We start from the raw sequence: 26,511 nt of genomic DNA on the forward strand, positions 1-26,511 counted from the left end.
CGATAGCTCTCATAGTAGACGAGAATTGAGCAGTAGCTCTGCAGTACTGTTAACATAGTCGCAGATTTAGCGATGTAAACAGTCGCACTATAAAGGGATCGTAAATGTTTTTATGGGCACAGAGCCCAAGTTAAGGACTTCCGTTAGAAGGTCAAGCACGAGCACTTATGTACAGTGGAGAAACATTTTCACATATGAAGTGATACAATGAAGAATTGCCCCCCCCCCTCTCCCCCCCCCTCTCTCTCTCTCTCTCTCTCTCTCTCTCTCTCACACACACTCACTCACTCACTCACTCACTCACTCACATGTCACAGTGTACACCCACTGTGAATTATCGCTGTATCGTCCTGACCCGATGACGTAAGAATATATGGTGCAATTTTCGTGAGATAAGTTGTACAATAATTAGTTTAATTTGTTCCTGTACAACAAAACTAACCATGATTATATAAAATTGTACAAGAACTATCTTTTGTAATTCTTAATCAAAATAACAAAGAACTGTCTGTATTTTCTTTTCAGGAGTATTAACAATGATACAAACTGTAATGCAATGTTGAGCATTAAATGTGTGTGTAATTTTGTTCTGTTGTTACCACGGTAACCAAAATCATGCATTATGAAGTTGACTCATTTAGCCTAGGGCTATAGTAATGGTACAAAAATTGTATGAATAATGTAGGTTACTCATAAGTGGCGGATCAAAGTTCGTTACCAGAAACGAATTTTATTGTCTTGGTAACAGCAATAAAACAAAATGAGAATATGACATTTGGCCTTATGTATTCCTAGGTTGTGAAAGTGTCAATCCAATGGTACTATCAAAAATAAATTTTAAGATTACCATGGTAACGGAAATTGTGTAATAATATGAAATTTCACTCTTTTAGCATGGTATACGTATACAGCAATAACGTCTGGTCAATAGTGAAATTGATTTCATAATAGATTACATATGTTATGGTTTGATATGCTTTGCCTCTAAATGTCATCTTACATGTCCTCATCTTTACAACAAGTTTCCATTGTGGGAGGGGCCACACACCCGAGCACCTCCCCCCTGCTGCCATTATTGTGGTGTCGTCTCTACTTCTATTCAAGAATTCAAGATTGAAATGTAAGTATCGCTAAATATAGGTTAGAGCTCATTCTGGAATTTCTTGTTGCGAAATCTACTCTATGGGTAAAGCATCGCTAGTGGTTTTTGAAGTAAATTGTCAGTTACTTTCATGTATGTAGTATGTCGCTGAACTGTCCACGTGTATATCTCCAGCATATGACGGGCGGCTATGAAATTCAATGAGTACATGTCTTGGAGGGAGGTGGGGAGTTGAAATTCTGTGAGGGAGCCATAAAATATTTTTGGTCATAATATTTTCTCCCCCTCCGATCCCCCATCCCACATCCCCCTCCCACCCCACACGCCTGACAACATCCAATCCTGGCGTTGTATTATTCAGACTTCTGGTACCAATATTCTTTGTTTATACGTCAACGGCATTGAAGAATCCCTAAATGGTGACAATGAAAAATATGAAAGATCAATGAAGAGGGATAAACTTGACAATAACAATAACAATAATAGTGACTCGTGACGATACTATGTGAAATACGCATATCTATATTGACATGAATTATTTGTACTATGAACATCCTTGATTTGAATCTTAAAAAATCGCTAAAACATCTTTTTATATTCACTAATCCTCCTCGTCATTATTACCAGAGAATACAATACGAGAAACACACACATGGGCTAATAAAGAAATAATCGCATGGGCAGATAACGCAAATAAAGAAATAATCGCATATATGAGCAGATAATGCAAATAAAGAACCACGTGGGCAGATAATGCAAATAAACGAATAAACACATGTGCAGAAATAATCGCATAGATGGGCAGATAATACAAACAAGGAAATAATCGCATGTGCAGATAATGCAAATAGAGAAACAAACACATGGACAGGTAATACATGATCGAATTGCTTTAGCAATTGGTGTTTAACTAATCCCCAAATTTGCACATTCAAGTAACTTACCTTTTTGGTGTCTATGTAGAAGTTTAATTCGTTTATTATCATATCAACTGAATACCTGGCCATCGGATAAATAATCCAGCAATTGCCCATGAGGGCGTACAACTCTGCAGAACATCGTTCTGGTTTGGCCAATCGATCGCCATGTTGTATGAGTCTTTCAGCCAGTATATGGGAGTCGCATGGTATTGCCATTGGATAATGGGGAGGCTTACCTGAAAAAGAATTAACGGTGCTTTTCACAATCATGATGACATAAACATGTTTCATTCGTAGTCTTCAGTATACCATAATTAGGAATGTCATGAGTGGGTCATATATTCATGAGAAATGAGTATTCATTTTTAGTGATTGAATTATCTTTGCACTGGTTTCTACTTGTAAAATTGATACCAATATTGTATTTGTTACTCAGCAAAGTCCAAAAAAGAAATGTGTAAAAAAATAAGAGATCTTTGCTGTTACTTGTTGTACACAGAGGAAGTGATTTGTAAATAAATGACTAAACACAAGTAATTACTGCATCGTGACAAGTCTGTGTCACGCGTCATGTATATGTTGCTTCACCATATGCTGCAGTCTCACTATGCATAAATCTGATTATGTTTGCTAAAGTTTGGATAAAAGCGATATTAGGGTTGAACCAGATTGTTTACATATCACTTCCTGTACGTACAATATCAAACTTTTTAGACAGAGTTGTTGGGTATTTTGTAAGTAATGACTTACATGTATTGACATGGTACTTTTTCAAGTGGAAAAACAAAGAATTTGATTAATTAGAAATACATAATGACACTTATTTCCTATCAATATGATCACTTTGAAGTGGCACAAACTGAATTATCATGCTTTTACGTAAGTGCATGTATTATACTTGCATGAACATTGCGATAAAATATTCTAAGATAATGCAAATGTTAATATATGCTTTCTATGATATTACAACTGTATTCTGGCACTGGTAGAACAGTTGATTGCAGACCAGGAATTTCCATGACATTTTTAATATACCATAAAGTCATTGAATTGTTTATAAGTTATGTTTTAATACCAGGTTTGAGTTCAGTCATTTGCAAGTGATGGTTATGTGTGTTTTGTAAGTATAATACAGCGAGTGCCGTACATATATGCAGGAAAGGTATGCCTAAAACTTATAAACTCGGCATTTGTCCCTTTAAGGTTATCTAGCTGTGTTATGCTTCAAGATCCTTTTCGCCTTCTTGATCCTCAATTGCGCTATTTAAGCTAGTTTGTATGTTACATGCATATAACTTTTTGCAACTTATGATATGATACCAAACTGATGACAAATAATACTTTCGTTTCAGTTACTTGTTCTTTTACTTCATAATCACTTCGATGTTGTCTACATAAACTATACACAACATGTAATAATTATTGATGCAAAAATGATTTTCAACAAACCTAATGACGCAATCTCCCACAACAAAACACCATATGACCATCTGAAATACATAAATGTGGATCAATTCTTAAAGATTATTATCATAACTGAAATAAATATTTATCATTTCAAAATATGTATGGAAAATGAATATTATACCTGCTAAATTGTAAATATTAATTTTCTTAAATAAGATCTTGATGCCATTTAAGGCAATAATTAAATGAGGCATGAGGCTAAGAATAGTCATAATAATATATGAAACTCTAGAATGCGGAACAAAGGAGAAATATATTTTCGAAAATTTCAACCAATTTTACAAAACTAGTAAACAATATTGGGTCCATCGGAACTTACATATCCGTTTTGTACGTATATATATCTTCTGTTAGGGATTCAGGAGCCATCCATTTAGTCGGGAAACGACCCGGACGCTGTATATCGATAGACAGATGAATTTCATTAATAACGTTAAAGCTTCGATCAATTCTACTTTGGTTAACAAACTGGAAATTAGTTACCATGATACTTTAAAAGTAATTTAAAGTTTTGATTATGACATATATATAGGTATAAATACATTGATATCATTGGAAATATGAACTCTACCCCTCTATGTCGCCTATATTCTCCTGTTTGATACACATCTCTCGCCAAACCAAAATCTCCAACTTTAGCCACGCCATTGTAAGATATCAAGATATTACGAGCAGCAATGTCACGATGAACAACCTGAAAGTAAATGCAGATGTTCATCAAACAGTTGAGTATGATATAAGGAGCGACAGTCGTAACGGCAAAGTTCGAAGACGAAATACTGTAGCAACAATTATCCTTAAAAAGAATAAACAACAACAACAACAACAACAACAACACCATCACCACATTCTTCAAATGCTTATAAAATACATTTTAAAAGTACACAATGCTAAACGTTTAAAGCCTTTGAAATCCTTTGTATGTATGTATGTATGTATGTATGTATGTACGTATGTATGTATGTATGTATGTATGTATGTATGTATGTATGTATGTATGTATGTATGTGTGTATGTGTGTGTGTGTGTGTGTATGTATGTATGTATGTATGTATGTATGTATGTATGTATGTATGTATATATGTATGTATGTATGTATGTGTGTGTATGTATGTATGCATGCATGCATGTATGTATGTATGTATGTATGTATGTATGTATGTATGTATGTCCGTCCGTCCGTCCATCCATCCGTCTGTATGTCTGTATATAGACTATAGAGCTATCTATACTGAAGTATTATACCTTCATATGTTCCATGTACGCCATAGCACGTGTAACATCTAGTGCAATCTTCACCAGACGTTGGTCAGTATCAAAGTGAATTTTCGCTTTTCTACCTATTTCCCCTAAATAGTCCAGTAGATCAGCTGACATCAGTTCGGATATAATGTACTTTGCATCTGTAGTGATATATGTAAGTGATCATTCATCATAAGAAAGGTCTGGGTAAAATAATGAATACTTGAAATTACCAGACTTCAAGTGTATGTTGTGTTGTGTTGTGTTGTGTTGTGTTGTGTTGTGTTGTGTTGTGTTGTGTTGTGTTGGGTTGGGTTGCGTTGCGTTGCGTTGCGTTGTGTTGTGTAGTGTTATGTTACTGTTTATTAAGGTGTCCTATGAACTTATACAGCACTTAAATAAAGTTTACAAAAAAGAGCCACATCCAGGCCTCTGGGTTATAGGACACAAATAGTATCACATTAAATGCCTAAATAAAGAAACTGCATGGCACTGTATGTGTACGGCATGGTGTTCTTTATGAGTCACACAACGTATTTGTTACAAATTAATTACACCAACAAATACAGGTACTGATAGAATGCATACATATGAATGTTACATTTTATCTCACTGTGAACAAAATAAAGTTTTGTATTTGAATTTGTATTGTCTCATCCGTTTGTTTTATTTTTAGTCGCAACAAAAAACTTTTATGAGAGGTAAAAAAGCATCGTGCCGTCTTAATGAAACTCTATAGTTTCTCTAGTTTCGTAGTAGCTTTGGTATCAATCCATACACAAAGACTTTTCTCAAGGTAATGGTACAATTATAAGAAACGTAATTCATTACATCACTTTGACAGAGTCACGTGGCCTCAATTTGCATTTAGCGACGCTATTAGTTTTCTATTGGCACTTAGGCTGGGCCACTAGTCCATGTACTGCTAGTACAAGAGTCCTGCGATGCGTATTGTTACCATGGTAAGTCTGACACTAGATTTATGTTCAGTTGTGAAGATTTTATGTGCGAGTACTTGTTCGATTTTGAGTGACAGTCAATTGCCGGAGAATGTGATGTGTTATAAAAGAATTATAGCCTGGCCATATCTGGGCACTATGTTATATTATCCCTCCAACTGTCTTGCAACAACCATTGTGGGAAAATAGTTGGTAGGTAACATAACAACACTCGGGGTAATAAACTTCTTATAGTGCCTGAATATGGCCAGGCACTGTATTCTATAAAACGATGCAATATTATTTGATATAAGAAAGATCAATATTCCGGTTAAATCATATTTTCATAATAATTTGAGACTTGAAACATTAATTATATTTGCCCATATTTCTATGTAACAGAAAGCATAAATGTTTACCTTTCTTCAGAACAACACCGATGAGTTGTATGATATTAGGATGGCCTTTCAGATAGTCCAAGCTAGTGACCTCTTCTTGAAATGCAAATAAACATTCATGAGACTGGTCTGTAGATGGTAAAATTAACAAAGTTATCAAAGTTGTATAAAGTACGAAACGTCATCGTATTGAACAAGGTGTTTGCCTTAGTTTTAGAATATTTGTCTTATATAAACTGACTATGATATTTATTGATACGTTGTAAAAAAAACTTATTTTTAGTCATTTACTAGAATTAGCACGTTATAATACAATCGAGGGCATTGACAATGGTGGGCAGAAATCAATTGTTTTATCAATTAAAATAAAAAGAATCCGATATTTTCAGCGTATAATTAGATATATTTCACTTGTGCTTTTCTTTCTTTCTTTCAGCCAAGGAAAATACGAGAGAGGTGTGTATGTGGGGATGGGGGCTTGCTTCGACTTGAGTAACAAATCCCTTATTTTCTATACTATAATTATACGTGTGTATATAAAGCCTAATTTATGAAACATCGGAGAGAATAATGGGGTATAAGTCCCTTATTTTTTGTTCAAACGTGTGGTATAATTGTCATATAAATATAACTCATGTATCAACACCATTACGCACCTCGTAGAATCTTAACTGCAACATCCCTTAATTGTCCCTGTTCTTCAATGAGTTTACCAAACCGTACAATCGAAAACTGTCCTTCACCAATAAATTGTAAAATGGTAAGATCTTCACATGGTATTCTTGGGACATCATCCTGAAAATATTATAACAATATTTAATGCCTGGTGAAGTTTGATCTACTTTTATAAAACTTTGTTTCAAATATAGAAACTAAAGGCAATATCTGGTACGATAGCCACACACACACATAAACGCACGCGCGCGCGCACACACACACACGCACGCACGCACACCACCACCACCACCACCACCACCACCACCACCACCAATAAACTAGAGGACACTGTAATTAATAGCTACATACCGGCAGTGCCAAATACACCATCTCCAATGGATCATAACGAATTCGATGTTTGCGGCGTCTTTTGCATTGAAATGTCAGAATTGCGGCAAAAATTATTACAACACCGATTCCTATAGGTATCCCAATGATCAACCAAGGCTTTTCCTTCTGTAAGTCTGTGAATAGTGATATGCGATAGTAAGTTTGCTACATTTTAGCATAGCAACATGCAAAGTAAACAGTGAACATTTCATCGTAACATTCCGAATGTTATCTAAACACTGGTATTGATTAACAAAATTAACATAGTATGCCCCTTTGAAATTATTACTTTTGTTGTCACCTTGGTCGTAGAAACTACAACCTATTCTCAGTTGAAATCAAGCAGAAAATCAGGAATCATCGTACAAAGTTCTTTGAATAAAGGTAAAATTTATATCCACTTTAGAATCCAATATGGCCGCCTAATACTGTGTTAACTCTATGGGGAAAAACGGATTGTTTTATTATTTCAAAGAGACCAGGAACAAGCTTTCATATGGCAAACCTTGGACAGATTTGGATGACTTTGATTTAACTATTAAGGACATTGTCACAAAGGCGCGTTTGGAGAATGGCATGTACATGACCTTGCTACCTTACAAAACGTGCCCATTCCGATTATGCTCGGTTCTTGGTAAAATATGTTGAACACATAGTCCGTTAAACAGAATTGTCAGCCTGTCACACTCACAATTTTCTTTTTAATTGTAATGCCGATATCCTTTCTGGGATATTCTCAGTAAAGTACAATGAGTTTTACAATACTGTTCAGCATTTCTGTTTGATACAACCACAAACAAACTAACAAGAAACTTTATATACCACGCTTTAATAGCAAGATCGCATTTTTTGCTACATCTAGTCTAAATGAAATAAACCATTGAAATGTACTGCAACTCCACGCAGACATTTGGGCGCCAATGTTTTTCTTAAAAGAAAATAACGACGAAGGGCGCGTAAAATGTCATTTGCGGTGTTCATTTCATGTGTGTATATGGTGGCATGTGTAGTTCATATCACTTAGACAAAATGTAGCAAACAATTGTACACATTCAATCTTCCTGTCTTAACGTGTAACATGTCTAGTTTCTTATTGATATCTTGCATGGCTGTATCAAACAGAAAAGCTGTACGGTATTGCGAAATTGACTGTAACACTACATTGTCTTTTGGACACCAACTTACCTAGAATAGTTACAGTAAATGTACATTCAACGCTGTTAGTTCCATCAGATATATTGTAAATGACTGTGGTTGTTCCGATTTCGAATACATCACCAGGGTTGTAATTTGAATAGACTGAAGGAATTCCTGCATTATCTGTCGCCTCAATCATATTCCAATCAACCATTGTTGTGTTCATCCCGTCATCTCTTTCAACAATAATGTCCATGGGGCAATTATGCACCTCTGGGGGCTGAATATCTGGACACAGGCAATGATATATAATATTGTAGAGCTCATGAATATGTTTGCCAGTCTATAAAAATTAATTTGATAATTTCACACAGATTCTTGTCATCCCAAATAGTCGTCCACATGCCAGAAGTTGATCTTGTTCAGACAAAAACTATAGGAGTATACCCTATGTCGTAAATCACGCAAGAGTCTTATGTCATGTGTGTTTTCCGGTGCTCTAACTATGAGTAAAAAATGTCCAGAGTTGTGATTTCTCTTCCCAATATTCATGAGTTATACTTGCGGAGGTATACTTACATTGTTCCCCAGCATTTTTCTTCATTCAGGTGGAGTATACTCCTGACCTAGGGCCGTATCATTTATCACATGGGACCATCGTTACTTTTGTCAGAATCTTTTTCACTAATGTTCAATTACTTAGGGAAAACACGCAAGCCGAAACACTTATATGTTTGTTTACTGATTATTAATTGAACAACTCACCCAATTGGCAATGTTGCCCATTCCACCCATCGTGACAAACACATCCTTTGTATTGGGAACATTCTAGTGCATGTACACAGTCACACGTTAATTCACAGTTTTCACCCCATACATTGTATTTGCATCCTGTATAAGAAAAACATTTTTACACCTAAATGACTACTTCCGGTAGTATATCTTAATCATTATTATGACTTCTGCTATTCATTTAATGTTGTTTATGTAGCATATAGACATTATGTATTTACTGTAGTTATTACATATATATAACAAACAGTATGGTTGTATTTAGTAGTTACCAAGTCCTTCATGTATGTCCGCTGTGACTTGTCGATGGGCGTATATTGTCTAATGGGCCACACCTTATCTTACATACCATATGTTTGCTAGGAAGAGCTTAATATGTTTGCTAGGAAGAGCTTAATATTCAACTATTGACTTTTGATTAATATGTAAAAGTCACAAACAATGACATACGATGAAATGGCTGTATACATATACATTGGGTGACTGAATAGAATGATATAAAACTTACTGAAAATAATACTTCTTGTGGATTTTTACCATAAAACTCACACTATAGACCATGGAGTTCACTCCAGGCTATATAGTTGCAGCTACGTTTGCAAAGATTAATTGAAACTTGATTAGCCCACAAAATAAAAATACAGACATGTCTTAAACTATGTGTTGACTGAAAATATAGCCTTATATGATATGGCATTGAAAGTCAAGGCCAAAGGTCAATTTGCCTATGTAAACAATACAAATTTCTATAAATGGACAATATTGGTTGAGAAGCTTGAATTGAGTCTTCATGTATCATATCTTTCTTGGAGTGTGTTCAACATCTCATAGATGGATGCTACTAATCATTTAAAGACACAAAAAAGTGTTGAAAATTTGCATTAATAACGTTAATGACTCGTAACAACTAGAAGAGATATTGGCCAAGAATCTATTTTATGCAATATGGTAATTAAGAAATAGTTTTGATATAATTGAAATTTACCTATACCATTGGAGGCCATGATCAAGGTCAATTTGAACAATATCAATTGCCATTCTGCTAAAAATAAATTACATGAAAACACAGATGAAAGTGACAAACATACATGTCGTGTAATGTATGTATGTATACACTTTTTCACTGGGTTTGATAGAGATGGTGACAGTTTGTAGATAAGTCTGTGATTTATCTACACTTTATATTGATCGCTATGCTTTTTCATGAAGTCATGGCGAAAGGAAGGCTTTAGGCTATGTGCAAAAAATAGCTTGATATTGACGTTTGGCCTTGAACTTTTTAAGAGGAGACTATGTGTCAAATATAATATGTGCAACCTTACCATTTACTGTAATATTAACTGTGTTGGACACTAGCCTAGCACCTTCTGAGATAAATACACATTGATAAACGCCAGAATCTTGTTTTGTAACTCTCCGAATATATAGCCTACCTGACCTACAAAAGCAAAAACATTAGATGCATATATACACTCCTTTTCAAGTTGGCCGTTCACTGGCTCTGTTTGATACAACCACACAGAAACCAATAAGGAATTGTATATTCTACTCTATTACAGATAGCAAGATTACAATTTCTTGTTTTGTCTATTATAATGCATTAAACTATTTAAATATATTGCAACTAGACTCAGACATGCGGGCGTCAATGTTTTGTTTGATGTCTTCATTTGATGGCTGCATGGTAGCACCTTAGTTCATTTCATTTAGACAATATGTTCTCAGAAACTGTTTATTTCAACTTGATGTCTTAAAGACTAGCATGTGTAGTTTCCTATTGGTTTCTATGAGGTTGTATCAAACAGAGCCAGTGAAGAGTAACTTGATATGCACTGTACTAGTTAAACATAGCGACAAAAGACTCGAGATTGACAATTTTATACAATTATTAGACTCTAAACCTAGTGAAAAAGAACGCAAAAGTGTTGCACAACATCTCTTGTCCCCAAAAATGCATTCTTCGAATTTCACAACTTCACTGTCCTCTAATAGAAGAAAGTTATTATATTTCAGCTGGGTTTTTTAAGATACAGTTTCACAAAAACTGTCTTCAAAAAACACAACTGATATATATTTTTGCTGTCTCTGACATGGTGCCACATGCATATGAGTCAATGTATCAAGTACCTGTAATTCTGTTAACAAAACATCACTATCCAAGTTGATGCGTGACACGCCATAACAAATTGATCGAACCACAGCCCCTTAGAATTACCAGTAAGCTAAGCCCGATGACGTGAAAGTGCTTCAGTCAAATGCGACCTTCGAGCTATGTATCAAGATCCTTAATCTATGTGTCCAACCCTGTATCAACATCATCGTGATACGCATTCCAGTGTATCTAACCCTTCTCATAGTCTGTTCACACCTGACACGAGTACCCAATCACTAAGCAGAATTTTATTATATCCACATTATACAACACATTTCTGAAAACAGGCCTGTAGTTTGTATGTTATATATACGTATAGAAGGCAAGAACTTTGATGACCAATATAAACAACAACTATTATAAACAACAAATGAAAACATTACTCAATTACATGTAATGTATAGCAAGAAAAGCAATATAACACTAGGCATATATACTGAGTACACAATCTTGAAATATTACTATTACTTTGTATAACTGACATACCTTGCAGAGGAGTTAATTGAGTACATCTCTGGTGGTGCGCTATCATTGTATACCTTTCCATTGTGCATCCATATTACATCCACCCTTCGTAAATTGGACTTGCACTCAAAATTCAGCATTTCGTGTAACGGCACCGAAGTACCTTCTATAGATGTCAGATCTGCATATGGTTCGACAGCTGCAAATAACAACCAGATTTAAACTGAATGCCTTCTGTAAGGGTAATATTGAGCTTTTTGTTCACACACATAATAATTACTGGAATGCAACAATCTTTGTTGTAGTAGGCAATTAGTAAATCGGATTTAGACAACATTTCCTGACAAGAAATGCTTTTCTTTTTTGTGGCCACCACATCTAATTACCGATCTAATATGCCAATAACTTATCAAAACTGACAGCTACATCAATAATATTTTCAGGACAAATGTGCTTAGGTATTGCAAATGTATGTACCAAGGTATAATGAATTTGAAGAGTGCACTCTTGAGATATAGCCTAATTACCGAACACCATTAATTACGCAAATTGTTCATTCATATTCACAGGATTTTTACCAAAACCTAATCAAGTCTTGCCATTGCCCTACGGAATACGTCATCAAAATTTCGTTTGAATTGAGCAAGCCGTTATGGAGAAAACGATGACACAGACTTCCACCCATTAAATACATCTCTTCCTTACGGAAAAAAAAATTAACACTTTCAAACAAAAACATGGCAAGTGAAACTTTCACTGGGATGGGCAAGTTCAATTCACTACCCCAAACTATCATCATAAAACCACAGACATCTACGGCAATCAAAGACACCACAAAGAGGTATTATTTTTTATTGCATCAGCAGAAAGATGCGCTCTGTCTTGCAAGAATTCCCCAGCCTAAGTTGAACCATAGACAACCTCTAGATTGTTTATGGTGGAACATATTTAGGAATATATATGATGTATCCCTGGAAAATGTATATACTAGATATGTAAAACCCTGTTCTAAGTTATATTTTAAACAAAACAAACAATATGCAGCAGCAATGTATTTTGTCACAATGTTGTTGAGTTTGCCACCTGCTGACTTCATTTGTCATAGACTGACCGCTAAATATGTCCCTCTGTGACGCCACAATATTATGGGAAATACCCTAAGACTCTTGAAGTAAGGGACTGGTCAGTTTCTCCAGCCTGGGGGGGGGGAGCGGTGAAACCAAAAACAGGCTGACCCCCCCCCCCCCCATCACTTAATTCTAAAACATGGTACACCCCCTCCCCCATATATATAATGACAGGTATTTTTGATCGTGACTCAGTGTGGACTGCTTGACTGTATCCCGGGGTAGCACTACCATATATTATAATTATTGACTACACAGGGTAACTATATTCCAAAAGGAGTTTAATAGCTCACTGAGCAGAACGGCGTGGGCATGGGCGCCAGTTCAGATGTAGAGGAGGCGATCAGGATAAAAACGTAAACATGTACCACAAAGGTCAATTCAGGCAAAATAACGAAGGTAAGATAGCAATGAATGATTAGCCGACATCTATATCGGATTTTAATCAGATTGAGTGCAGTGTAGCATGTGCAGATTCATACATTTGGTTTCTGAACAGTAATCTGCGGCGCACTGTAAATCTCCAGTGATGTAACACAACATTATGTGTGTAGTACTGTGTACTCACAACTTTGAAAGCTTAGGGAACTTACCTATATCACATGCAGGCCCTTGCCAATCCTTTTTGCATTTACAAGCTCCGTTCCACGCATGGCATACTGCACCATTCTTACACACACAGTCATACTGGCAGAAACAGCCAAACCTGCCTTCTGGACATCCTAAGTGATATGGCGTGCAGAGAAAAATAAAGTACCACTGAAAATTATTACAACCAAGATAACTGATTTGTCACGAGTCTAAAGAATATGTCTGCCGAACACCATTAGTAGCCTTCAGAAATTACAGGTGAGGGAGGGCTGGGGATATTAGGGGAAGGGTCACAACTTAGAAATTGGTTCTGGGGGGGGGGGTCATAGTTTAGAAAAAATGGGATAAGGGGAGGGTCATATTTTACTTTGACTCACTGTATTGTCTAACTTTACAGCATTTGTGACTTTCAGCATCCTACTGCTGTACATTGGTTAGGGGTGGGGATTGGGTTAGGTATAGCAAACAATATCAATCAAATCGCTTCTGATGATATATGAGGCAATGAATCAATGACAATGTCACCTGTGATGTTAGGATAGGAGTGTGTTTCATAGGAGTAAAACAGGAACAGTTCGGTAAGATATTAGAGATAATGTTGTGGAGATGTTGACCTCAGTCCTCACAATGTTGGAAGGTTACTCGTCTAGTCTTTGGAGTTCTGGGGTTCAGGTCAACCATTCAGATCTAGACATAGTTATTGACTATTGCAGTGCCTTTAAACAAATTCACTTGGGTGGTGCTTGGCAAAAACCATTGCCTGTAAAGTTATTAACATGGTGGCAGCAGTGGGATTAAGTCTTTACCATTTATTCAGGGACTCGTATATATTTCCATGGGTGACATAATTTTAACCATGTCATGTTTTAAAATATTCTAACAGGGGAGGGGGGGGGGGGTATTTTAGAGAAAGGAAATTGAGGGAGGGTCACTTGATAGCACGACGGAATCGGGGGAAGGTCACACTTTACACAATAGCCCGGGCCTGAATTCCCCTGGCCTCACCTTTGTGATTACTGAAGGCTCCCTTATGAACAATCGGAGCCCCCAGACCCAATAGTCTATACTAGAATTTGTGCGAGTATAACGGCAACGATGTTTTACAAAAATGATGATCAATCAATAATTAGGCTAAAATACCAGACACAACAGTAGCATTCGGTGGTATCTCAGATAATAACACACTTTCTACGAGGTGTTATTTACAACGTTTTCAACAAATGAACCAGGTCTGTGAGTGTTAACCTTTAACTTAAAATGTTTTTCTATCAGTACCAAATACAATTATCATTGATACTTGTTGCAACTAGTTTCATGGCAAGGGATAATGCCATCAGTTGGCAATGAAGAAATGCAATTGGAATGGAAAGGGCAGAATAAATACTAAGACGTAAACACTGTGGGTAAATGAAACAACAAAAATAAGGTAAGGGACTGAACAGAAATAAAAGGTGTGTGTGTGGGGTTCAAAAGACCGAAGCGTGAAAAAATATTGACCTCCTTCAATTTTTGTGCAAATATTTGTGGCATATCTCCTCTAACATGCATAGAAAATAGTGGCCCGCAGACGCCAATGAGTTTAAAATACAATTAAACAATATTATTGCCTAACAATTAAGCCTGTACCCCTAAATGCATACACAAAATATAGCGACTCACGTCCAAAACCCCTTGCGCGAAAAAATGTGCCCCCCCCAAAAAAAAAAAACCCCAAAAAACCCCCCAAAAAAACAAATAAAAAATAAAAAATAGCACCGGCCCTCCCCCTTGTAAATTCTGTCGATTCCCTAACATATGGTAATATAAATTCAGTGAAAAGCTGATTATTGATTGTACATTAAAAAGAGGTACCTTTAATATGCATTTCAAATGCACCCTTAAACAACATACTGCCATCAGCTTTAGAGACAATTATAGCTGTTAACTTTGACCGACCCCGACTGGTATCAAATCCATGGTGGGCCGCTATTAATCCAAGGTAAGATTCATCATTCTCTTTCTGTAACTTCCTCCAAATTCTAACGGCCTCCGGTTCAATTCTTTCTGTGTCCACCTCCTGTGTACAAAGTTTACTCAAGGATTGTGGCCATATTGATGACAAATAAGTATTTTAGTATGTTTTGTTTGTGTATTTCTACTTGCTAGAACAAAAATAGTTTGAAACAACATAAACCATGTCGATGGTTCTAACTCAATAATTGTTTTAAAAAATATGTAAAAGTTTGTAATTTTGTGCACAGAAAGTGATTTGTAAATAAACTGGGTAATCGCAAATAATCACTACGTCACTGCGCATGTGCCTCTTCTACATATGCAAATGAAACTTCATCATGCATAAATAATGGTAAGCAATACAGGCTAAAAGTATTATTCTTTTTGTGGTAGTAATTTTGGTATATTTTACGTATTACAAACTATTTTTAGCCATTTGTTTGTAGTTTTGGAAGGAATCCAACTTGTTTAATTTCATATTTGATTTAATAATCCAAACAAGTTTTTATTTTTATTAAGATTATTGTTGATTTACTCTGAGGAAAAAACTAAAATTGAAAATGAAAATATTTAAAAAATTCCTTTATGAATTTAAAATTTAAAATAAAAATATTTTTAAAATTCTAAAAGGAAATTTGGGGAAATTTCGGATTTTGTTTGTTACTCGGTTTCCAAAAGCAGGAGATGTAGAGTAATTCAAATGACCTACTTCCGGTAGGTCAATAGGGAACTTGCAAACCCGCCATGTTGAATGTTGCATCATGGGAAATGTGATCATAAACACTAACGAATTGGTATTGTAAACAATACTGTTACTTTGTTTGCAACCACGAATGATCAATTCATAGTTACCCTGACGATTGTGGGAGGTTTTTTTTTTACTGGTAGCTCCAGATTAGGTATTACGATAACCACAGATAATCCCATAGTCCTTTGTGTCTGAGCATGCTCAGTCTGGATTGCAAGTTCCCTATTTGAAAATCGGCGCTCAGCTCGATCGCACATTTGATTTGAATATATGCAAATTTATACATTGCACTACTACTTGTCGTATTCTATACCCAAGTTAACAAAGAGAAAATAGTCGAAGTTAGGGACTGGTGAATTTCTCGATGGGGGAGGGGAGGGGGAATCAGTGGACTATGGGTGGGGGCACTCGACCGCCTCCCTGTTAGAACAAAAAGAGGATGACGATTTTTCAAACACAATGAAACTCTCCCTCCCCCGTCTTTCACATATGTGAATACAGCATGTATCACACGGTAACTCAGAATGTTTGACTCTAGATCATCTATAATTTACCAGTCACCATCATCATCACCATATCGCAACAACAAATCAGTTCTACCACTAAACAACAGACGGCCAAAAAATTTGACTTCGTATTTCACGGTAATATAGAGCGTAATGTAAGTGATGTTAAATCAAACCAGATTTAAACTGACTAATTATGCAAATAACTCATTAATAATGCCATCAACTCGCAGCTATGCAATAATTATTGTGTTTGTTGTAATTTTGAGCGTTTTTTCTTCTATTTTTGAGCCTTTTGAGTTGTCGATGTTTATTCTGAACCAAACGACACAATTCCAGTAACGTAGAGGTAAATAGACGAGATTACACTGAAAACTAGTCATGCTGGCAAGTCTCTATTACTGACACGACCCTCAAGGAAGGGACGACTCACTCTGTTTGCAAGCAGGACTAGGGTTAGAGTATGTTCGATTTTTAAAAAAGGCGAGTAAAAACAAAGACAAGTTACACAAATGCAACTTAGCAATGATTTAACAATCTGACAGCTGACGGGACAAAACTCTTTCTGTATTATCGAACTTTGGAGCATTTAAGACAACGGTATCTTCGCTCAGATAGGAGAATATCAAAATATGCATAAAGTGATGTTTATTGTCAACAGCAAGCTTGTTTCAATTGACGACAGAGAGCAGAGGGAAATAACAGATGTTACAATAAATTAAAGGGGAAAGGCACTCCAGGAAATAACGGCATTTTTGTAAACGTTGGGTTGTAGAGAGTCATGTTTACCTCCCGTAAGGGTATGGGACGTATTAAAAGGGGAATGTCTGTCTGTGTGTCCGTCTGTCTGTCTGTGTCATTTTTTTTCTAAATATAGGCTGGATCAATTGTAATGAAATTTGGAATATATAATCTTTAGGGTAATGGCTAGACCTGATTAGGTTTAGAGCCAGATCTGTTAATGTTTAATTAGAGAAATTTGCATATTAATGAAATCAACTAATTAAGCAATATCTTAAAACTGCATACTAGTACTTCAATTTCAATAAAAATTAGTATATTCATATGCATCAAACACAAGAAAATACATTTGTCCTATAAAATTTGTTAATGTATTTTAAAGTGTTAAAACAATATGAATTAATATAATTACACTATATGAATTAGAGTAAACTCGGAAGGCTGCCCTCAGCGGCCGGTCGATGTCGATGGTGTTGGTTTAATGTTATGATATGGTGTCTAGTCTGCCCAAATTAGCGGTTCGAGCAGACCTTTGGCTCTAGTGCGTCTACATTTCAATTGAGTTATACCTTTACGAAGTTCAATTCCGTGAGAGAATGCAATGAAGACAAATGCGTATGCCTGAATCATGCGTAAGTGTAATGGCAAGATGGCGTCCATGATGCGATCATGTCGCATTTGCTGTGATTTTGGAGTTTCTTCTTCTGTGTTTGTGACATTGAATTCGGGTGTGAACTAAATCCTACAATTCCTACAATGTAGACGCAAATAGACCGGTCAATTTCTTCAGCCTGGGGGGGGGGGGGGCGCGGTGGATTCTTAAATTGGGCCGACAAAAAGTCACTGACCCCCACCCCCCTATCTGTAAAACCAAAAACAGGCTGACCCCCCCCCCATATATATATATATATATATATATATATATATATATATATATATATATATATATATATATATATATATATATATATATATATATATATATATATATATATATATATATATATATATATATATATATATATATATATATATATATATATTCACATGACAGGTATTTTTTGATCGTGACTCAGTGTGGACTGCTTGACTGTCTTGCATCTACTTTATAAGATCTCGGGTTAGCACTATCATAATTATAATTATTGACTACACAGGGTAAATATATTCCAAAAAGAGTTTAATAGCATCTTGACAGTGAAAGGTATGGGAAAGCTTGAGCAGGGAATATGTATTTCTCTTATGGGGGTCCTAGGGGGTCTCCCCCAAGAAGCCCTGGAGGTTTTTTACTCTGAAAAGTCAATTTTGAGACTATTCAAGCCCCTTCAGACAATAATTTCCAAGCTTTACAAGACAGCACCAACATGTAAAAAGAAGAAATATTTTTGAAATATTAAGTTTGATAGCATCTTGACAGAGATAGGGGGAAGAGGTTGAGACTGGGATGTGTACACCTCATGTAGAGTGGGGGGGGGGTCCTAGGGGTCTCCCCCTAGAATTCCTGGAGGTTTTTTACTCTGAAAAGTCAATTTTGAGACAATTCAGACCCTTTCAGACAATAATTTCCAAGCTTTACAAGACAGCACCAACATGTAAAAAGCAACTACACAGGGTTGAAATACTTTTGAAATATACTTTGATAGCATCTTGACAGTAAGAGGGGAAGAGCTTGAGACTGGGATATGTCAACCTCATGTGGGGGGTCCAAGGGGGTCTCCCTCTAGAAGCTCTGGGGGATTTTTACTCTTAAAGCCAATTTTAGGCTATTCAGACCCTTTCAAGCAATAACTCAATCCATGCTTTACAAGACAGCACCATCAAGTATCAGAAACTATTCTTTATAACTTACATAGGTTTGAAATATGTTCTTAAACAGTTAAATGGCATCATTATATACATGTAGTAAAGGTCAGCAATCTACTGGTAGTATCATTGGTAGGGGAGATTTGGAGTTTAAGGCAATTTTAGACTACCTTGGCAAATATTTCACATCTTTAAAAGACAATGTCATCTCAAATTAGAATTGGGTGAAAATATTTAAGAAAATGTTACTACCATTATGACAGTAAAAAGGTTGTTGGTGCATCTGATTGTTGGTTGAATGCATGAGTGACCCCTGGGGGTGAGGGAGTCCTTGGGGTTTTCCCCCTGGCAGATCTGTAGTTTTTGGCTTCTATTAAGGCAATGTTTAGGTTATTCATAGCCTTTGAGGTAATATTTCCAAGCTTCGAATAACTAACGTAAATGTAAGTTTTAAATGAGTTTCCCATGTCACATAAAAATGGCCCCATAACATTGGTATAGTGGCATTAATATTGCATGTATAGTAAAGTCAACGGTATGTTAGAGAACTTTAGGTGGTCATACCGAGTGTATAATAGAAAGTGATTTGTGGTGTCAATAATATGTAGTGTCCAAAATAGAAAGTGTATTAATCCCTTCTGACAAGTTCATAGTGACGAGTAGGGAACATTTTAGATTATTTCTTTTATAAACTATCTATGAAGTTTACCATTACGAAACCTTCAAGTTCACTTTTGCCCCAAAGTGCAATATAAGTGAAGCACTGATTGTGAAACAGCCAAGTATTTACATGGCACGTTCTGTAACTAGTGTGGTAGCTAAGTTATGCTTGAACTAATAAGTAATATTAAAGAATTCATGTAAGAAACAGGGAGAGGAACAAATATTTACATGTACCACATTTCAGACAAGGCTATGTGCCATTGGAGAAAAAAGGATTTTTTTCTTCCATCACAATCCAAAACACAATGACCCCACGGCTAAATTCAAACAAAATTTTGAAGACGTATTCCGTAGGGTAATGGCAAGAACTGATTAGGTTTTGGTAAACATCACATGAATATTAATGAGCAATTTGTGTAATTAGTGGTTTTCGGTAATTAGGCTATATATTAAGAATGCATTCTTCAAATTCAATATAATTTGATCCATACATTTGCAATACGTAAGCACATCTGTCCTGAAAATATTATTGATGTAGCTGTCAGTTTTAATAAGTTATTGGCATATTTTGGTAATTAGACATGGTGGCCACAAAAAAGAAAAGCATTGTTTCTGGTCAGGAAATGTTGTCTAAATTCAAATTTCATATTATATGGTACATATATATCAACCATAATATATACGCACCTGTTCTATGACATTTTTTTATACAACTTTTACATTTAATGAGTACTTTGAATAATGAATGATATTCAGTAATTAAGCTTAGCAGTATCATGCACTCTTCAAATTTCATATACATTAATATAAGAAAGCATGCTTGTCCCAAAAAAGCCTGTTACCACAGTTTTTTTAGTTTTAATGAGTAATTTGCATAAAAAGTGATTCCCTTACAAGAGGAATTCAGTTTAAATCTGGTATCAATTGGTTTGTGTCTGTGAAAGTTAGTCACGATTGTCAATGGCAACATGACTAACTTTCACAGTCATAAACAAACTGATAAGAACATTGGTGTGACCTTACATCAGAGACACCCAATGTTATTTTATTTTTGTATCAATATATATGTATGTCAGTTTGATAGTGTAATAATGAGACAACGTTTTGGCACCTTCAAAGCCAGTTTTAAATGGTTACTACTGATACAACGACTGTCTGACCAACAGCAGTTCAAGACAACTAGTGCAAGGGTTGTAGGAAGGAAGAACAATAATAAACACTTTTTACACCTTTTATAACATAGCTTTCTGCAATGTATTGAGTTACTAGTACCTAAGCTTGGTCTTTGTTGTTTCACATTGATATTTCAAGTAGGACGCCATGACAAAATTGTTTTATAAGTTGAATATCCAAAAGGTGTGTGTGTGTGTGTGTGTGTGTGTGTGTGTGTGTGTGTGTGTGTGTGTGTGTGTGTGTGTGTGTGTGTCTGTGTGTGTCTCTGTCTGAGTGTGTGTGCGCGTGTGCGTGCGAGTGTGTTTCCGGCAATATTTGGTTCAATCACATGGGTAATAATTTAGTTTTAAACTTAATATACCATGTTTAAGATTTTTGATACCTTAAATACTTCGATGGTCAAGGCTCCAGTGTCTTTTCCGTCTTCTAATATCTGTGCTGTTAGATTTAAAGTGTCTAATCCACTGACTGTTTGGTCGACTGCAAGATATATTTCAAATTCACCTGTATGTGAGAAGAGATCATGGAGAATAAATGGCCCAGACTTGGTCTACTTTCTAACTCAGAGGTGAGAGGTAATGATTGAGGAGAAAAACATGCTATATTGCTTTGGCAACCACCAGTAAAGCTGAAGCTTGATATTAAAGTGGCTAGAAGAAAAATCGAATACCTGCAATTGCATTTTTGTTGTGTATGTGAAGATACACTCAATGAACATCTGTTCTCGATTCAATTCATTAGTTGTTGGCATAGCCACAGGTATTTGAAATGCACATGCCATCATTTGAGGTCGGATCTCACAAAAGATGGTTATCTAAGGTAGATTTTACCATTTTCATTTATGATCAGGAAGATGAAATATTTACATATTTACACGTAGACTTTCTCTTGTGTGACTTATCGGGGATGTATTGTATCTCCATAACACATGAGCCGAGAATAGACAAGTATAGAACTTACGTAAAAAATAGATCATATTGATAACATGTAAATTGGAAGAGAATGTACAAATTGTGTAAGGTACTTACAAAGAGAATTGTTAAAATTGGTGTAGATTACATCAGACTCTTTCCAGCCTACCTCAGGTCCTCCACTCCACGAACCCATAATTATTGACGGGCTGATAAGACCCTGTAATAAAATGCATAACATTTTGGAAATCAGTAGAATGGGGTCAGGGTTGGGTACAATTGCATTATTTTACATGCTACAAATGAAAATCACAATTAACGAAGATACCAAAATAGTAAATACTGATTGGTCGTGTAACAGTTAGAAGGGGAGACCTTTAATGTTAACTCTCCTCCAATTGTTACTCTCTCTCCACTCCTTATACACGGGATCGACTTGGACTTAGCTCAGACTACACACAATGTTCATGGTTAACCTGGATCATTTAGAAGTAAGGGTAATATTGAGCTTTTTGTTTTGTTCCCACACATAATAATTACTGGAATGTAACAATCTTTGTTATAGTAGGCTATTACTAAATCAAATTTATACATTTCCTGACCAGAAATGGTTTTCTTTTATGTGGCAACTGTGTCTAATTACCGAAATATGCCAATAACGTATTAAAACTGACAGCTACATCAGTAATATTTTCAGGACAAATGTGCTCAGGTATTGCAAATGTATGTATCAAGGTATAATGAATTTGAAGCTTGCACTCTTGAGATATAGCCTCCTAATTACTGAAAACCATTAATTACGTAAATTGCTCATTAATATTCATGAGATTTTTACCAAAACCAAATAAAGTCTTGCCATTGACCTACGGAATAAGTCTTCAAAATTTCGTTTGAATTAAGCAAGCCGTTATGGAGAAAACGATGACACAGACAGACAGACAGACAGACAGACAGACAGACAGACACACAGACACACACACAGACACACAGACACACACACACACACACACACACACACACGCACACACAGACTTCCACCCACTAAATACATCTCTTCCTTACCGAAGAAAAATAGCAACAGCTAGTCCAGTGCATCTCGTTGGACACTGACAGTGAGAATGGGAATGAGGCTTACATTGTAACAGACCGATGTTTATCCAGATACTTCAGTGTTGATGTATTTAGTGACCCCCAAATTATGATCATACGGATAACAAATATGTGCCATTCTTGTTTTGATTTTTTAATGAGTGATACAACTGTAATATTTTTTATATGAAAAATAATGTTAACCTACAGAAATGAGCAAGCTCGTATTTGTAATTCAGTCATGATTGCAAATAATTACTAAGTGTGAACTGGGTACTGGTTAAATACACTTAATAGCTACATGTATATCATTGGCACAGCATCCGTCACTTTGCATATACAAATGTACTGGAAAATGTCACTAGTATGCAGATATAATTGATTATTTGTGTTTACTTATGCATGTTTACAGCCCACTCCTGTACGTACAATAACATATATGGTCGGTTCGTTCACACTATTTAATGTACTGAGTTACCAACACGAACTTTTGTATATGAAGCTTAGGTTGATTTTACTGTCAAGGTTTTAATGCAACTGTTTAATATGTTTGGTTATTGTCATCAATTGCAGTCGTTGAAAAGATTGCATTGCACAGTCACTTGTGAACTAATACTCCATTCCAGGATGGTGATATTCTAGACTTGGATGATCATAATACAAAATAATGACGTTATTATATGTATTTACGATCTTGAAAATATACCGTTACCGGTGACTGGTTCGGAATAAGAAAGAAACAGTCACTGGTAACGGTATTTTTTGAATATCGTAAATATCTGTAATAACGTCATTTTTGTATTATGATCATCCCAGACTAGAATATTGGTTCACAAGTGACTTTGTCGCATTGTTATTACTGTACATTTTCCCAACTTGTTGTTGATCTGCAATCGGCCGATATGTTGTTGTTGTTGTTGTTGTGTGTTGGGGGGCATATGTAAATCAGTCTGGTTACAAGACTGCGCAACATACCCACAGTCCACATTTACTGTGGTATATAATGGAATAATGGTACTTACAGTTGCCAGTTTATCTGTTGCACATGTCTCGTTGTAGTAGGGTGGCCATCCATTGACATTATCAAGCCATATTACAAGCCGAATAGGGAACACAGTGCCAGCCTGTTAAAAAAAGAGTACATTGAAATATTTAACCACTACGGAAGCCTGTAGTAATTACTGGGAAGGGGGGGGGGCGAAGTGAGATGGGTGTCATATTTTCAAATCAGTTCGCGGGGGAGAGAACCATTTCTATAAAAAAAAAGCGAATTAGGGAAGATAAAAAAACTATTCAGAGTTACATGATACAATGAGTTAAAGTAAAATTGACTCATTGCATCATGTAACTTTAAATAGTGTTTTATCTTCCGAAAATAGCGTTCCGTTCTTGGTTTGTTGTCTTAAATATGTCCCAACCAATGTCAAAATATTTTGAGAATATCCATGATAAAACTCTTTGCAAGGTTCACACTTATTAAGAAGAAAAAAACCGAATCTAAAACATTTAGGCCAACATGTACAGTATGTGATCCTTTCCTGTGAATATAGCTTTATAAATTAAAGTTTAAAAAATTGTGTACGTGTGGTTTTATATGACAACGTCACCCAGGGTATTCTTATATCATAATGCACAGGCAGTGGTCATATAAATAATATGGGATAGCATTATATAAAAATTCACATAATCACATGTGTGTATATGTGTGTCTATGACAGTTAGTCTAGTTCCCGACAGACCATATTACGTGGACTTCATACTTTCACCACATGAAAGTATGACGTCAACCTCGCCGCCGGGAACTTGACTACGTGACAGTGTGCATGTAAGTCTTTCCATTCATTCCATACCTCTGAGATGAAGTGGAGTATGAGATTGTAGTTTGACAGAATGTCAGCATTCAGTAGACCAGCAAGGAGAACACTCGTGTTATCTTCACTAACATAGAAACGATTGTCCTTTTAAATGAAATTCAAGTTAAAAAATAATATAAAAAAACATTCCTTGGGCCGGGCAGAGTTCAGCATCGTCATACTGAATGTTCGCATCAATGTTGTGGCTTGCATACACAAATAAATATACAGTTCCTACTGAGATAGGCTCACCGCAAAGATGATACACCCTAAACACGTAAAGTTGGCTGGTTCCTAATCGTATATCTAATTAGTAACGTAGGTTCCACCGCTGCCACCTTGTAATATAATTGTTTCGTTGTAGTAGATGAGAGCTCAAACTTGAATGATGCATGCTGTCTGAACAACATTTCCCCAACCGTTTACATTATCTGCATTTCATTTACTGGAAGTCGAGATTTGAAAATCGATAACGAATATCACGATGAATTAGAACTCTGGATCCATCGCTCATGAATAATGCATATAACAAAACTATGAAGACATATCCAGGGGTATATGGTAACAAATTTAAATTTAATATCAGGATATTTTCACTTCAGATAATCCAAATCTGTTTCCATGCAGCCTTACCGTATTACCAGCAATAATATTAACTGACGAGGTACTGATATTGCTTTCAACTACATTACTCGCTTCGATATCATGGTATGGAATTTTCCACACACCTGCTCCAAGCGTCATGCTCTGTAACTCGATGAATATATAATAATGTTATTATGCCACACACACACACACACACACACACACACACACACACACACACACACACACACACACACACACACACACACAAGCCAGGTTATTGTCTTTGAACAGAAAATATGGATTATGTACCAGTCGTTCTTCCTCGCGGGAACGCGTGTCTACGTCACTGGTTCTGCTGTGCTCATACGAGTTGAAAACGTTCCAAAAAGTATTGACATTATTTTTCCGATTTTGTATGACTCATCTAGTGACAAGGCCCCTTATTGGAGGGAGAGGGGGGGGGGGGATAATAGCTATTCATACCATAAACAAGTCAGGTTGAAGGCATTCAATGAAAAATTCTTATTACATACGTCACCACGTGTCTATATCATTGCAAGTCAAAACTTCCCAGTCGCCAGTATTTTCCCTATCTTACATAAACTATATTTAGGTATATCATTTCCCAATATGTTTCACCATTAAACCAGAAAATACTCGTGACCTGCTGAGCCCTTAGGTCACTCGTATTTTCCTAGGCTGAACGAAGACAGATTTTGAGAATAATAACTAAGTATTTGATTGAAGTAAAATGGAAAATATTGGATGGTTTGTTATAAAACCGTCAGCTTGAATATCCAGAATTCTATATTTGTGTCTGTCCATCGAGGTCTTTACAATGTGTTACTACTGTATGTAAATGCAATTAGAAGTAAGCCTTCGAGAAAAGATACCTACCTCAGGAATTGTTATAGAGTAATTTTTGATCACAGCATGTCGTTCTAGTTCTTTATCAGTCAAACACCATTTTGCACCATAACCACTTTTTCAAGCAAAGTATCACAAAATATTGTATATGATAATTTTCCCCAAAATATGTCTTCTTTAAAAATGTTCAAATTTGAGT

General features: G+C 35.9%; 1 protein-coding gene across 2 annotated transcripts; it reads right to left on the reverse strand.

The window, feature by feature from the left end:
- Window positions 1–1,418: 1,418 nt before the first annotated feature.
- On the reverse strand, window positions 1,419–26,481 carry LOC144436248 (uncharacterized). 2 transcript variants are annotated; one of them, XM_078124992.1, is made up of 21 exons: window positions 26,343–26,481; window positions 25,491–25,604; window positions 24,855–24,962; window positions 24,027–24,128; window positions 22,033–22,135; window positions 21,387–21,508; window positions 15,230–15,434; window positions 13,381–13,509; window positions 11,682–11,859; window positions 10,366–10,481; window positions 9,017–9,142; window positions 8,300–8,539; window positions 7,094–7,248; window positions 6,724–6,862; window positions 6,089–6,196; window positions 4,735–4,892; window positions 4,061–4,183; window positions 3,809–3,885; window positions 3,472–3,512; window positions 2,047–2,258; window positions 1,419–1,514 (listed from the first exon to the last, which is right to left on the reverse strand). In XM_078124992.1, the coding sequence occupies exons 2-21, from the start codon at window positions 25,599–25,601 to the stop codon at window positions 1,488–1,490; spliced, it is 2,580 nt and encodes an 859-aa protein (XP_077981118.1). In that variant the 5' UTR covers window positions 25,602–25,604; window positions 26,343–26,481; the 3' UTR covers window positions 1,419–1,487. The 2 variants fall into 2 exon arrangements, with proteins under 2 accessions (XP_077981118.1, XP_077981119.1); XM_078124993.1 differs by lacking the exon at window positions 1,419–1,514 and adding an exon at window positions 2,773–2,788 and having other exon boundaries at window positions 2,149–2,258.
- Window positions 26,482–26,511: the final 30 nt, after the last annotated feature.

Source organism: Glandiceps talaboti, chromosome 6, assembly GCF_964340395.1.
Source record: "Glandiceps talaboti chromosome 6, keGlaTala1.1, whole genome shotgun sequence".
Classification (NCBI taxonomy): Eukaryota; Metazoa; Hemichordata; class Enteropneusta; family Spengelidae; genus Glandiceps; species Glandiceps talaboti.

Bases quoted from the DNA above. Each gene is read 5' to 3' on its own strand.
- LOC144436248 (XM_078124992.1), bottom strand. From the start codon at position 25,601: ATGACGCTTGGAGCAGGTGTGTGGAAAATTCCATACCATGATATCGAA. The intron at 21,509-22,032 runs GTAAGTACCTTA...TCTCACATACAG, and splicing joins CAATTTTAACAATTCTCTTT to GTGAATTTGAAATATATCTT. The intron at 3,886-4,060 runs GTAGAGTTCATA...ATCGATATACAG, and splicing joins AATATAGGCGACATAGAGGG to CGTCCGGGTCGTTTCCCGAC.